This window comes from Poecilia formosa, unplaced genomic scaffold (assembly GCF_000485575.1).
Source record: "Poecilia formosa unplaced genomic scaffold, Poecilia_formosa-5.1.2 Scaffold772, whole genome shotgun sequence".
NCBI lineage: Eukaryota > Metazoa > Chordata > Actinopteri > Cyprinodontiformes > Poeciliidae > Poecilia > Poecilia formosa.
The window spans coordinates 114022-129217 of NW_006800711.1; the positions used below are offsets into that span (position 1 = coordinate 114022).

Consider the following 15196-nt stretch of genomic DNA (forward strand, 5'->3'; position numbering starts at 1 on the left):
TGCTGGAGGAAAATAATTCATCTGACAGCAAAGATGCAGTGGAGTCTGATTCTGCTCTTCCTGATGGGTAAGTTGATCTGAAACACAACTAGACTACGAGGAAACAGAGATACCTCTTCAAGCAGAAACTTCAGTAAAAGTTGTAATCATATTATTTTGAAACTTATAGCCTATATTGTGTATTGATGAAATCATCCTAATTTAATATCACCATTGTTTATGTTTACAGCTCAGTGTTGTTTCATGGACTGTCAGCTCTATCAGTTTCACTACATTAATGAGAATAAGACCTGGACTGAAGCTCAGCAGCACTGCAGAGAGAAACACACTGACCTGGTCACAGTGACTAACATGAAGGACATGAAGAGACTCATCAACATCTTAGCTGGAGAAATGAAGGAAGCTTGGATTGGTCTGATCAGTAAACCAGAATTTAACAGAACATGGTACTGGTCTCTGCCTGGAGTGAAGTTCAATGAAAGTGAGACAAACTGGAACACAGGAGAACCGACTGATAATGGAAATCAAGGAAAACATGAGAACTGTGGGTCTGTGTATCAAAATCTCAAATGGCTAGATCAGGGTTGTCATTGGCCTGAATATTTCCTCTGTTATGAAGGTGAGTATTAAAAAAACACAGAATTTAAACTCTGTAGATTGTCTGATAAAACAATCTGGATAAATGTTTAACAAAAAAACAAACAAAATTAAAGTATCAATTTCACTCTTAAAAGAAAGGAATGGTTCCTTTCAATCCTTCTGCCAGTGAATCTGATTTTATGTTTATCTTAAAAATAGTTATAAAAATGTATATTTTCTGTTTACTCCACAGAAGCGGATACATTCTGTAAATACCGCTTGATTAAAGAGAAGAAGTCCTGGCAGGAAGCTCAGAGTTACTGCAGAGAGAAACACACAGACCTGATCAGTGGAACGAAGCAGCTGCAGGATGAAGAAGTGAAGAAATTGATGAACTCTTCAGACAGTAAAGCATACACTGGTCTATTCAGAGACACCTGGAGGTGGTCAGATGGAAGCAGTTTCTCATTCAGACACTGGCATGATGACTATAACAATTCAGAATCTGTCAGTGGTCAATGTGCCATGACTGTGTTTGATGATGGAGGCAGATGGAAGAATGAGAACTGTGATGAAAGGAAACCCTTCATCTGTTATGATGGTTAGTAATATTTTTGTCTCACTTAAGGACGTTAATGTCAAAAGTCATGTAAGGAATCAGATTTGAATCTATTAATATTTTCTACGTAGCTTTTTCTCAATGTATTTGCATATATCTGTGATGGGGTTTTATTATGACTTGGGAAACCAAAAATGATTGGCCAAGGCCGGAGATCACTTCAGTGAAATTCATTGTGCTTTTTTTCACATGAACAAAGATGACAGGTGCAGAATATATACAAAGGACATCCAAAGCAGGTTAAAAACAGACAACCAGCAGTACCTTCAGTGCAGGAGTCCATCACCGTCAGTGTGGCTTGTCAGGAGTCCAACCACAGACTGACTCCCTGTGGCGCAGAGCCCTGCTTTTAAAGCCACAGGCTCCGCCCACGGAAAGACAAAACAAGCAGAAATAACTAATCAATTACTTCTAACTCAAGTAAACTCTTAAAGCATACATAAATAATAAACAATACCAAAGAAAAATATATATAAATAAATAAACCTGTGATCAAAAATGAAACAATCAATATAGAAGACACTCATTACGTTCTGATGACATCATGTGACTCCATCCCGGCGCCACAATCCGGAAACAGCCCTGCTTGAAAATAGAACTGGGAAAATATTTGAAGCTGAAAATAACAGGTTAGGATGGATATGTTAACTGAAGCACGTTAGCGATTGTGTATGTTTGTGTGTATGTGTGTGTGGGCGTGCTCTCATGCTGACACAGACTCATAGCTAAGTGGCGGCTCGTGACGGCTCCTGTGTCACAATATCTCAAGTCATCTGCATCCACACATCTGGTTAAAGAAAAAAAAAGGAATTTGAAAATATTTGGAACCAAAGATAATTTTTTTTCTCCTTTTTCTGTAAAGTAACATAAATAAATGCCATTAACTCTTGTCTCCTCACAAACATAACAGATAAGGTGATCCTGATCAAAGAAAATAAAACCTGGGAGGACGCCTTGACCTACTGCAGAGATCACCACCATGACCTGGTCACCATCACCAACATGGAGGATCAGATATGGATCCAGGAGAAAGTCAAGAACGCATCGACTGATTATGTCTGGATTGGACTGCACTACGCCTGGACTCTTCATTTCTGGTTCTGGGTCAGTGACGAGGTGGTCAGCTATGAGAACTGGGCCTCATGTCCAAAGACGGACGACTGTGACGTGTCTGGAGCCATGGAAACGAGAGGAAGACATAAGTGGCTGGAAAAAAAAGACAGCGAGACGTTTAATTTCATCTGTTCTAAATACTGATAAATACTGAGATGTTAGCCTTTGGCTTTTGATCGTTTTGTTTCCAAAGTTACATTTAAAATTTCACATATATATTTTGGATTATGAGAAGTAAATATTAATGGCTTATTTGTTTGAAGATTTAAATCTATCTTTAAGTTCTTTTTATTTTTTCAAACTGCTGTTTTGCTGCAAGTTACTTATACGTTTTTATAAACATATTTAGGATTATATAAAAACACAACAGATGTTTTTTGTTATTATAAAACTAATTATCCTACCAAATCATCGCAACTATAATTATTCTATAGGGTCATTCTATTTTTCTTGTGTTTTTTTTAAATTAAACATCTATACTTATCTTTACTAACAGAACATAGCTTACATTATATTCCCTTTTTCAGCCACTTATTATATTACATTCAGCTCTCTATAAGTAATCAGTGAGTGTGTGGAGGATTAACTAGAACTTGTTTATTCTTTAAATAAATCCTGATAGGTTGCGTAATCTTGTTTTAGCTGTTAAGTAAGAAAAATGTTGTTCAGTTTATTATCACTGTTTTAAATAGATCTACATATTAATACTTTACTTCAACATTGTTATTAAACAATAAAAGCTGTTGAGTCTGAAGAAGTTTTTTTGTCTTGTCTTTTCTTATATTTTAGTCTGAGTCAAACATCATGTCTACTTTTACGTCTAGGCTTCAACTTCACTTTTTGATAAAGCTTAAAGTTAGATTGGCTTAAATTATACTGACCACTTATTTCCAATTTCTTCTCCTACTACTCTCCAATTTGCATTATTTATGTTATTACAAGTGTTAATTTATTTATTTTTTCTTTCCAAAGAAGCCGCTTCTGGTCTGTCGTTCTGATTGGCTGCGATGTCTCTATGTTAAAATCATCACATGGGATCCCACTTATTTAAACAGTTGCATTTAATTCCTGCTATTTAATAAATGTTAAACTATATTAAACCAGTCGACCCCAACTGTGAGTTTTGCAAAGCGCATCCAGAAACAGCTATTTATTCTGGAATTGTAATATTTTGAAAAGAATGTAATATCATTTCTAACGTCCTTAATACATTTTCAATTAAGTACTTTTGGTTTTGGTTATGATAGTCCATCTGTACTTATCCACTATTTCCAAAAGTACAAACATTCATATATGAATATGAATGTTTTTTGGTCACTGGAGGTTTTTATTTTATCATAAAAAAATGAATTTATGATAAAAAAAAAATTGTAAAGTTTTGTTCTTGTACCAATGTAGTTACTGTGGAAGAGCCTATTATATATTATATTCTGTGTTCTGTTCCTCATATTTCATTTGTTTTTGTAAATGAAAATGAATTCTCAGATTTAAAAAAAATCCTCTAAATAATAATACTGATATAAATGAACCTGGCATATATCCATACAGCCGTGTGCAGGAATGTGTGTGTGCTTGTGTATCTTACCTGTATTTATTAACTGGATCTGAATGGCTGGAGGAGAACATTTAAAACATTTTCTTCCTTATGTCTCACATTAATTCACTGCTTCCACTTTACACGAGAAATGATATGCCAATGAAGAGCGGCTGCTATCTGTTTGCAAATGGCAGAGACAAACGGTGTGTGTGGGAAATTCCAGCACCTAAAGTGTTTCTGATAAACATCAGAAATTCAACACTTTACAATCCAGTCTTAACCAGTTTTACTAAAAGAAATGTACCGTATTTTCTGGACCATAAGGCGCACCAGATTATAAGGCGCACTCTCAATTATGGCGTCCATTTGTTAACCCATTACCAGACGCATGCTAAAACATATGGTCAGCAAAAAAAAAAAAAAAAAAACTTAACAGAAACAAAACAGAAAGTTTAGTTGAACTTTATTCTACTATGTAGCAACACACTCAATTTATTTTTTATTCTTCTTTCACAAATCCATCAAAGTCTTCCTCTTCTGTGTCTGAATTGAACAGCTGGGCAATTTGGTTTATCGCTGCCATCGTACGTACTGTACACTTTACGTCTCTGTGTCAGGGACAGATTTTGGAATTCAGTGCACACATAAGGCGCTCAGGATTATAAGGCGCACTGCTGATTTTTGAGAAAATTTAAGGCTTTTAGGTGAGCCCTATAGTCCGGAAAATACGGTAATTATAAATGGCATCACAAGCTTATCTTTGAAGTTAAATGCCAACCAGGGGCACAACTACATATTATTCAGGTGGATGTGAAAACCTAAATCGGCGCCTCCCCCCCAAAGGAAGGTACGTAAGGGTGAAGGAGCGTAGAAAACATATGGTCGCTCTATCCGTATGAGCGACCGTATGTTTACACACGTTTGAACAGCTTTAAGCTAAAGCTGTTCAAACGGATTTAAGCTTTTGAACAGCTTTAGCTTAAAGCTGTTCAAAAGCTTTAGCTGTTTAAAACAGCTAAAGATTTTTTTAGCAGCTTTAGCTAAAGCTTTAGCTAAAGCTTTAAGCTAAAGCTAAATTCAGCTAAAGCTGATTCAGCTAAAGCTTTAGCAGAATCAGACTCCACTGCATCTTTGCTGTCAGAGGAATTATTTTCCTCCAGCAGTTTGTCTCTGTTGGATGAAGAACATTTAAACAGTGAACAGCTGCAGCATCCATAGACCAAATGATTTTGGTCTATGTCCCATAGTTTGGGGACCCCTGGTCTACAGGATTATATGGCTGTCAAACAGAGGTTGGGACAGATTCTTTTTTTTTTAAATAAATTAACAAAGAACTTAATGCATTTTAATGGGCGCCTACACAATTACAGATGCCACTGCTTTGACTTTTAACTTCAGCAATGAAGGAGGATTTCCCTTATACTGACTTCCTGTTCATTTGAAATTAATTTTAAACTTTATTTGTTTTTAAATGTCTACAGCCTAGCATATCTTTATTTTTAACTGAGCCTTTAATGTTTGTGGNAGGTTCTCTAAATTAGTGTGTCTTCATGCTGTCCTGTCTTCCCCTGGATTGTTCCCAGGTGTGTCTCGTTCTGTGATTACTCCCTGTGTATTTAAACCCACCTGGGTTCTTTGTTCCTTATCTACAGAGTATTCGTCTGGTCAGGCTGTCTCGCTGCGTTGTCCTTCGTTATTCCAGTTTGCTACCAGTTGTTGAGCCTTAGCCTTCCTCTCTCACTCTGCTGCCTCATCAACATTATAATCATCATTTCATCATCTCTACCTGGGTCCTCAGCGTCTGCCTCATCATCTCACCAACTGCATTTCATGACAGGGATTAATAATTTTGAAACACACTGTACACTATAAAGCTTAAAAATAGAATATTAAATTATAAAAAATGGAATATCTTTCTATCCTTTCCCCTGATCTATTTGTTTTGCATTGCAAATAAAAAAAAACTTCCTGGTTGGGAACAGGGATCTGCTACCATTATTTGCATCAGCGTACATTTTACATTTCCTGTTACCAGCAGCTCTAAAAACACCTTATGGAAATTGAATTGATCAAAGAATGAGAATCTGTTTCAATAGTAAGAGAAAGTTTAATTTTTATCTTAAAGTTTCTATAATTGAAGGCGAAAGCGTTCGAAGACCCGTCTCACTGAGCGCAATCGGAAGAGCCCTGAACGCAGCATCATCACATTGTTATAGAGTCACAGCAAGGAAAAGAGCCACCCAAAGTCTGACCTCTGTTGCCAGATGGACCACAGAGACAATCCTGACCTCCACCTCATCATCTGTCCTTCATCTCTTGGAGGGGATGATTTTATGGCAGGAAAGAGAACGGATAAGGATTTCAGGAAAAACTTCTAATTCTACTTTGTCAGTTATTCCTGGGTTCTGGGTCACACAAGGGTACAAACTACTTTCCACATGTCAGTCCTTCAAGACTATTTCCAGATCAAGCGTTTTTCCCAATATGTCTTCAGGTCTATTATACTATCACAGCTGCAAAAACATCTAAATATTATCTGGAAACTTCTTTAATGGAAAATCACATCTTGCAGAAATACAAAAAAAATAATAAATAAAAAAAATACAGCAGATATAATCAGTAAATAAATGGTAAAAATGCATCAAAGATGAAATAAGGCTAAAAACAAAATTTTCTATTACACACATCAAACACACCCAGTTTTCCATCGAGACTAAAAGTGCCTCAGCTGACAACAGATGATTTAGAGAAGAAGGATCATACGTCTCATCACGTTTGACCCACAGACAGTAAAGAAGACAAAAGTCAGAAAAGGTGAGAGTTTATTTGATAAGAATGTTTAAGCTAATAATCATATTCAGTAATTCATATTCATTGGTCTAGGTTCCATCTGTTGATGAAAACAGATGAATTAGACATAGAAAGAAAGAATGTTAGAGGTTCCTGTTCATTTGAAATTAATATTAAACTTTATTTGTTTTTTAATGTCTACAGCCTAGCATATCTTTATTTTTAACTGAGCCTTTAATGTTTGTGGGCCTGGCAGACCTTTGAGGTCATCCTGTTTGCTTGTACCTGTGTAAGGGGTGTGAATACTCTTGAGACACACTGGACACCAAAAGAGATAAAAGTACAATATTAAATTAATATAACTGTTGACTCACTTTCTAGCCTGTCCCTGATCTACTAGTTTTGCATTGGGGAAAAAATAACTTCCTGGTTGAGAACAAGAGGATTTTATATCAATATTTGCATCTGCGTAGGTTTGATATTTCCAGTTGCTCCAACAACAAGTCAAATAAACCTTTCTCAAACTAAACTAAACACACCTAGACTGCCTTTGAGTTGACAAAGGTTGATTTACCAAAGCTGGATCATAATCTGTCATTTTTGGGCTTTCAGTCCAGATACGCAGTAAAGGAAACAAAATTCAGAAAAGGTAAGAGCTTATTTTATAATATCGTTAATAATTCTGAACTAGAACAGTCAGTATGGTTATGGTGAACTGGTTTAGGAGTTAGAGATGACTCCAGGTAAACATTAACTTAGAATCCTGGTCATACAGGAAGGTTGGTTCATCGGGAGGATATTGATGTTTTGTTTACATAACAGATTTTTATCTTTTAAAACAACCTGCGATTTGGTTAATGATGTTATTTAAAACCTCATTTATTAGAGAACGATGCAGCCTCAAATCTGCTGTCGTCTGCATGTAAGTGTGAGGTCAGAGCTGTAGGTCAGTAGGTCTGATGGACTTTTATCTGGTTTTAATAGATAAAAGTCTATTAAAACTTTTGATAGAACTTTTTCATGATACTGGGACTTTAACTTTGTAGTGAATAAAATGTAATATTTTCTAATTTGTTTTATTTGAACTTTTCTAGTACATCTTGTATCTTTACAGACAATTGTATTAATTAAAGCTCTTATTAATCTCAAACAATATAAAATCTAGATAGGTGCCCTTCAGGGACAATTTCTTCAGATAAAAGATTTTACATTTTATCTGAAAAAAGCTGTATCATCGTCCGTCTGTCGGTGTGTTCCTTCCCTCTGCCACCATTTTCCACTAAGTTCACTTCCTGTTTAGTCATAACCCTTCATAATCTCCTGTCCACTCAAAGCCCCACTGCTGCCTCCACCCTCACATGTTACTAATGTACACTTCCCCCAGTCAACCAGGAAACAAGCCAAGAATAAAAACTGTTTTTCATTAAAATTTATTTTTAATTGAATACCAAAATGACATCCTTATTATGTGAAAATGTAGATGTGTATTTATTTATCATCTTAACTTCTCCTAGCAGTGGTTCCCAAAGACTTTCTGGGACCCCTATGGATTACAATAAAATCCCCCTCAAAACAGAAAAAAAAGAATCACCTGGGCACACATCGTTCAACCAGACATAAACCTAAACTCATATTTTGTTTTCAAACTCCACTGAAGTTTATTTCACACTTTAGGTTGCAACAAAACAAACTACAAACCATCTTTACAGTGAAACACTTTTGTGTAACTGATTTTCTTTTTCTCAGTTCTATACTGTAGAAGTTTTCTTTGCTGTCAGTGTTATTTCAGACATATTTCTTTTTTATTTGTGATTATATTCAATTATGCTATCATAAATAGCCTACATACAACAAAAGTCTATGAAACATGGGGTTAAAACATGAACAGCTACCTGAGAGGTTTTTTATTTATTTATTTATTTATTTATTTTTTTATTTATTTATTTTTCATTCATTGCGCCCCCCTACAATGGCACTGCACCCTCCCAAGGGGGCGCACCACACACTTTGGGAACCACTGCCCTATAGTATTTCATAATCTGTTTTTATGGCAAAAAAAGGATTCCTCCAGGTTTGAATATTTTAATGAAACATATTCAAATCGCTTCTCTTCAGACATGTGTGTCTGAAACACAACATTTAATACTGATTCAACAAAAAAGATGAATGATGTTTATCCCTTCTATTAACATCACTAGTGAAAATTGTACTAATGTTATTTCTCTGTCCAGTGGAGGGAGAGCTGCAGCTTTTCACTGTTTAAATGTTCTTCATCCAACAGAGACAAACTGCTGGAGGAAAATAATTCATCTGACAGCAAAGATGCAGTGGAGTCTGATTCTGCTCTTCCTGATGGGTAAGTTGATNTTCCTTCCCTCTGCCACCATTTTCCACTAAGTTCACTTCCTGTTTAGTCATAACCCTTCATAATCTCCTGTCCACTCAAAGCCCCACTGCTGCCTCCACCCTCACATGTTACTAATGTACACTTCCCCCAGTCAACCAGGAAACAAGCCAAGAATAAAAACTGTTTTTCATTAAAATGTATTTTTAATTGAATACCAAAATGATATCCTTATATGTGTAAATGTAGATGTATATTTATTAATCATCTTAATTTCTCCTAGCAGTGGTTCCCAAAGATTTTCTGGGACCCCTATGGATTACAATAAAATCCCCCTCAAAACAGAAAAAAAAGAATCACCTGGGCACACATCGTTCAACCAGACATAAACCTAAACTCATATTTTGTTTTCAAACTCCACTGAAGTTTATTTCACACTTTAGGTTGCAACAAAACAAACTACAAACCATCTTTACAGTGAAACACTTTTGTGTAACTGATTTTCTTTTTCTCAGTTCTATACTGTAGAAGTTTTCTTTGCTGTCAGTGTTATTTCAGACATATTTCTTTTTTATTTGTGATTATATTCAATTATGCTATCATAAATAGCCTACATACAACAAAAGTCTATGAAAAATGGGGTTAAAACATGAACAGCTACCTGAGAGGTTTTTTATTTATTTATTTATTTATTTATTTATTTATTTTTCCATTCATTGTGCACCCCTACAATGACACTGCACCCTCCCAAGGGGCGCACCACACACTTTGGGAACCACTGCCATATAATATTTAATAATTTGTTTTTATGGCAAAAAAAGGATTCCTCCTGGTTTGAATATTTTAATGAAACATATTCAAATTGCTTCTCTTCAGACATGTGTGTCTGAAACACAACATTTAATACTGATTCAACAAAAAAGATGAATGATGTTTATCCCTTCTATTAACATCACTTGTGAAAAATTTACTAATGTTGTTTCTCTGTCCAGTGGAGGGAGAGCTGCAGCTTTTCACTGTTTAAATGTTCTTCATCCAACAGAGACAAACTGCTGGAGGAAAATAATTCATCTGACAGCAAAGATGCAGTGGAGTCTGATTCTGCTCTTCCTGATGGGTAAGTTGATCTGAAACACAACTAGACTCTGGTTTCTGTCACATTACAGTCAGTAGGATGTTGAGGAGGCCTGGTGGATTTTTATCACACAAAAATTAGAATGAGAATACTTATTTTGATTTTTGTAAAGACAAAGTGTTTTATTGTATCAGTCTGGATTTAGTACTAAATACTGAAACATGTTTCATTTTTCAGCTCAGTGTTGTTTCATGGACTGTCAGCTCTATCAGTTTCACTACATTAATGAGAATAAGACCTGGACTGAAGCTCAGCAGTACTGCAGAGAGAATCACACTGACCTGGTCACAGTGACTAACATGAAGGACATGAAGAGACTCATCAACATCTCAGCTGGAGAAATGAAGGAAGCTTGGATTGGTCTGTATGATCAAACACATGGTACCAAAACTTGGTACTGGTCTCTGCCTGGAGTGGAGTTTAATGAAAGTGAGACAAAATGGAACCCAGGGGAACCAAATGATGCAGGAGGAAATGAGAACTGTGTGATGGTGAATAAAAATCTCAACTGGACAGACACCCAGTGCCGTAATGGATATCATTTCCTCTGCTATAATGGTGAGCATGTTAGTCTATTTATGATTTATTTTTATATGTTTTTTGTCCAAACAAGATGAACATAAATATGTTTGATTACTTCACAGAAACTAATACAACCCACAAATATCACTTAATTAAAGAGATGAAGTCCTGGCAGGAAGCTCAGAGTTACTGCAGAGAGAAACACACAGACCTGATCAGTGGAACGAAGCAGCTACAGGATGAAGAAGTGGAGAAATTGATGAACTCTACAAGCGATCACACATACATTGGTCTGTTCAGAGACACCTGGAGGTGGTCAGATGAAAGCAGTTTCTCTTTCAGACACTGGAATCCAATATTTAACAATCACAATCCCAACAGTGGTCAATGTGCCATGACTAAGTTTGATGGTGAAGGAAGATGGACGAATGTGAGCTGTGATAATAAAAAACCCTTCATCTGTTATGATGGTGAGTCGTTAGTTCAAATATAAGTTTATTTAAACATTATTACAGTGAATAGTTTTCTAATTCATGTTTTAAGTTTTAATTCTTGCATGTCACAGATAATGTCATTGCATCAAACAAAAGCCTCAACATTTGATCAGTATCAGAGGCACATAGTACATTCACATTTACTAATTTACTAATTAGTTTTTTGGGGAAAAAGACCTTTAGTAGTAGTTGTAAACCCTAATATATTGTAATTTTACTTGAGCTATATTATTATAAAATAATATTATTCTCTATAGAGTAACATTTGTGGATATTCATTGAATAAAGGCCAAACATATTTTAAAAACTCTCTGGACCCAGAAACAAACCTGCAGTTCCTGTTCCAACACAAACTCTCTTGTTCTCATGTTATTCTCCACCTGCTGAGCCATTTGGAGGTCAAGTTAAAATACAGTGAACCCTGGAAGTACTTTACCTATTTGTAACATATTGTTTATGTATTTCCTACTGTTCAAGTATTAGTTTATATGTCTAGGAAAATTGATTTAGAAATGTGTTGTTTCTAATTTGTTTTAGAAATTAGAAACAATATTTTTTCAAAATAATTGAAAAAATATTTCAATTATTTTTGTCTTCAAAATATGACAATTTGCACACACCTTTATATTATTGCTAGTATCATGACATCATCTAGAAATGATGAATCAGATTTTATGATTTTTACTAAAGTATCTTTTTTATCAAATTTTTACTCTTGAGTAATTTCTTAGGCAACTACTTAAAGATGTAACTGTTGTTCTTGTCAAATTAGTTCATGGTCATTATTTTATTTTTTAATGTTTGTGTCGATCAATTTTGTGACAGATAAATTTATCCTGATCAAAGAAAATAAAACCTGGGAGGACGCCTTGTACTACTGCAGAGATCACCACCATGACCTGGTCACCATCACCAACATGGATGATCAGAGATGGATCCAGGAGAAAGTCAAGAATGCATCGACTGATTATGTCTGGATGGGTCTGAGCTACGCCTGCACTCTGGATTTGTGGTTCTGGGTCAGTGATGAAGTGGTCAGATATCAGAACTGGGCCAATGGTGAACCGATGGACGATTGTGACATGTCTGGAGCCATGGAGACGGGAGGAGGATACAAGTGGAGGAAAAAGAGAGACATTGAGAAGTTTAATTTCATCTGTTCTAAAATTTAAATATTCAGCAGCCTGTGAAATGCAAATTTCAAAACAAAACATTAAGACCACACTTTTCATTAAAAAATGTTTCTTCTTTGCTATTCGAATGTAATCTTCTTATCTTCATTGTTGTGGTTTTTCTGGCTGTAAGTGGATTGTCATCGTAATTAACAGTAAATAAATGTTTGAAGACCTTTGTGTGTTTGTGTTTAATCTATGTATAATTTGTACAAGAAATCAAACAAAAAGCAGGCATCAGAAATCCATAAATCAGCAACAACTTTAGCATAATTCAACACAGCAACAAAACTTATACACACCAATTTTAACTTCACCAAAATAGGTTTAGTGACTAAGAGCTAGTAAGAAATACAGTAACAGAACACACACACAGTCAACTTTCAGCCAGCATTGATCGACTCTCTTCACCTGCTGCATCTTCCACACATCTGCTGAGTTTCCAGAGGTTTTATTTTAGCACAGTGTCTCTGCACTGCTTCCTTTGCTGCACTTTCTATTCCTGATTAGCAGCTTAAATTACTACCTTGTTCCATCCGCTCTGATGGCTGTTCTCCCAAGAGGCGTGAATCTATTCCGGTGCCATTGAATTTATAAAGATGCATCTGTGCAGCACTGGGTTCCGTTTGGTTTGGAGAACTTAGCTGACCTGAGTGAAGACGGCTCCTCTCACCTTCTTCAAATATTGGTGTCAAATGTTCGTGCTTCATTTGTGCTGTAAAAGTTTTCGTTTGTGACGCTGTCATTTTACAGATGTTGATAAAGTTTCCAGAGGTCATCAGAGGTCGTCATCACTATCTTCAGTAGCAAAAGCAGCACAAACAAAAATTATTGCTGCACAAATGTACCTGAGTTGACTGACATCACTTTTATTAGACTTTGTAAATCTGACTCTGGGTCGACCTCTGGTGACCTCTGGAAACTTTTTTAATAATGACAAAATATTTTACTGCACAAACGTAGCACAAACATTTGACACCAACTTTGATCGATTTGGGTGCCGTGGAGGGGCTGGTTGACCTTTTGACCTTTAATCTTTCATTGACAACTTCAAACCAAAAAGAGCACAGACGAAAAATGTTGCTGTACAAACAAACCCGAGTTGATCGACACCAATTTTGTCTGACTTGAAGAAGGTGGGGGAGAGGGGAGTATGGTTGACCTTTCATGACCTCTGGAAACATTTATTTATATCTTTAAAATGATAGCAGCACAAATTTATTTTTTTGCTACACAAACGCTTGACACTGGTTTCATTAGATTTGAAGAAGGTGGGGGGAAACGGGGTCACATACTGGATATGTGTGTGTTTTAGGTGAACACACACACTCATTGTGTGCAGTAGTTTGGTACTTTTATATCCAACTGCAGCTTGTAACTAAATATTCTGTTTTATGCTTTAAAACACTAAACAACGGAGCTTAGAGTGTTAAGTTTTCAATTGGTTTTATTAAATTACAATCTAATAAAAGTGCTTAAAATCATTATTATGTGTAATTCTAAGACATTAGGTATTTTTTTTACCGGCTGCATTTCCACACAGCCGGTAAAATAAGGACTGAAGACGTCACAACTTTTCATTACAAACAGATTTTATCAAAGGAATATTGATAGAAAAGCACCTAAAAGGCTTGATGTGTGATGACACGATGCAGATCCTCTGCCCATCTTATTCAGGTTGAATATTAACTAAAACGAAGATGTATTAAATGCAGATAAATATGCCATGTCCTTTCTGACCAAGTCAGATATAATAATAATAAAAAAAAAAAAAAACATCCAAGAAGTCCAGTGATCGTGACATAGGCCACCTATGAATGGGTCCTGGTTAGTTTACATTTCCTGAAACCTGAACTATTAAATATTCTGCTTCCTGGAAACAAACAAATGAGGGAAGCTGTGAAGAACAAGTGTTGTAAAAAAAAAAAAAAAAAAAGCTGACGTGGGAAAGATAAACAGCAAGGTGTCTGCATCCTCATAAAGATGACAGTTTGTGCTGTTTACACTGACATTTCTACTATATGTTATAAACATAGTTAATATGTAGTGTTAAAATGCAAAAAAGGCAATAAATATTTTAGAGAAAAACAGCATGCATTTCTCCAGTGGCTCATTGAAACTGATATTATCTGCTGACTTGACGTGAAATTATTTGCATGAACAAGTAACATCTGGGACGGAGAAATTTAGCCATCGCTGCGATCGAAGCGAAATGGAAGATGAAACAAAAATGTGTCATGGTTTGTGGTTTGGTTTGGATCACAGCTCAGTCTCAGTCATTCTTTAAAGATATCAACCTGGTAAGGTTTAGATACTAAATTAACAATAAATGGAGGAACAATTCCAGCACGGCTGTTTATTGAACATCAATACAACTGCAGGCTGACAACTTTTCTCCAATATCTGAGCTTCCTAACGGAAACATACAAATTTCCACTGTTGATTGATGAATGTTGTTTGAAGCACTTTGAGGTTGATAAAGTAGATAAAGCGTTCAGAGAATTTGACATTATAATTAAAAGAAAATTCTCAAAAAGCTGATTTGTCTGATACAAAATGATTGTTTTGCCGGTGTTCACATTAAAGTGTTTTGGGTGTTTTAAAAGAGTAAATATCACACATTTCAACCTTGCAGACTGAACACCACCTTGAGTTCAGTTTGTTTTTTCCACCTTGTAACATTTATGATTTTCATTAGTTCATTCATCAGGAAGTGACCTATTGACCTCTCTGTCTGGTGTCTTTGACCTGGTGTGTGACAGAGTCCAAAGAAAACACACACTATTTGTTATATGTGTCTCATGCTGGAACTCGGATGTATGGAGACAGAGAGCTGAGCGTGGACGGAACTGGAAACAAATAAGGTTCAACATGGAAACAGAACAGGTTCA

The 15196-nt window shown here is 35.8% G+C and overlaps 2 protein-coding genes across 2 annotated transcripts; both read left to right on the plus strand.

The window, feature by feature from the left end:
- Nucleotides 1–375: 375 nt before the first annotated feature.
- LOC107834796 (macrophage mannose receptor 1-like) lies at nucleotides 376–3063 on the plus strand. Its single transcript, XM_016666684.1, has 3 exons — nucleotides 376–619; nucleotides 833–1180; nucleotides 2109–3063. The coding sequence occupies exons 1-3, from the start codon at nucleotides 394–396 to the stop codon at nucleotides 2453–2455; spliced, it is 921 nt and encodes a 306-aa protein (XP_016522170.1). The 5' UTR covers nucleotides 376–393; the 3' UTR covers nucleotides 2456–3063.
- A 6921-nt stretch (nucleotides 3064–9984) lies between these two features.
- LOC103131480 (C-type mannose receptor 2-like) lies at nucleotides 9985–12305 on the plus strand. The gene is made up of 4 exons (XM_016666688.1): nucleotides 9985–10099; nucleotides 10295–10675; nucleotides 10762–11109; nucleotides 11959–12305. Exons 1-4 carry the CDS (start codon nucleotides 10066–10068, stop codon nucleotides 12303–12305), a joined length of 1110 nt encoding a protein of 369 aa, XP_016522174.1. The 5' UTR covers nucleotides 9985–10065.
- Nucleotides 12306–15196: the final 2891 nt, after the last annotated feature.

What these genes read in the sequence shown, in the direction of transcription:
- LOC107834796 (XM_016666684.1), top strand. Translation starts at nt 394, where the DNA reads ATGAAGGAAGCTTGGATTGGTCTGATCAGTAAACCAGAATTTAACAGA. An exon ending in ATATTTCCTCTGTTATGAAG is followed by an intron (nt 620 to 832) that starts GTGAGTATTAAA and finishes TTTACTCCACAG; the next exon opens with AAGCGGATACATTCTGTAAA. An exon ending in ACCCTTCATCTGTTATGATG is followed by an intron (nt 1,181 to 2,108) that starts GTTAGTAATATT and finishes CAAACATAACAG; the next exon opens with ATAAGGTGATCCTGATCAAA.
- LOC103131480 (XM_016666688.1), top strand. Translation starts at nt 10,066, where the DNA reads ATGCAGTGGAGTCTGATTCTGCTCTTCCTGATGG. An exon ending in GATTCTGCTCTTCCTGATGG is followed by an intron (nt 10,100 to 10,294) that starts GTAAGTTGATCT and finishes TTCATTTTTCAG; the next exon opens with CTCAGTGTTGTTTCATGGAC. An exon ending in ACCCTTCATCTGTTATGATG is followed by an intron (nt 11,110 to 11,958) that starts GTGAGTCGTTAG and finishes ATTTTGTGACAG; the next exon opens with ATAAATTTATCCTGATCAAA.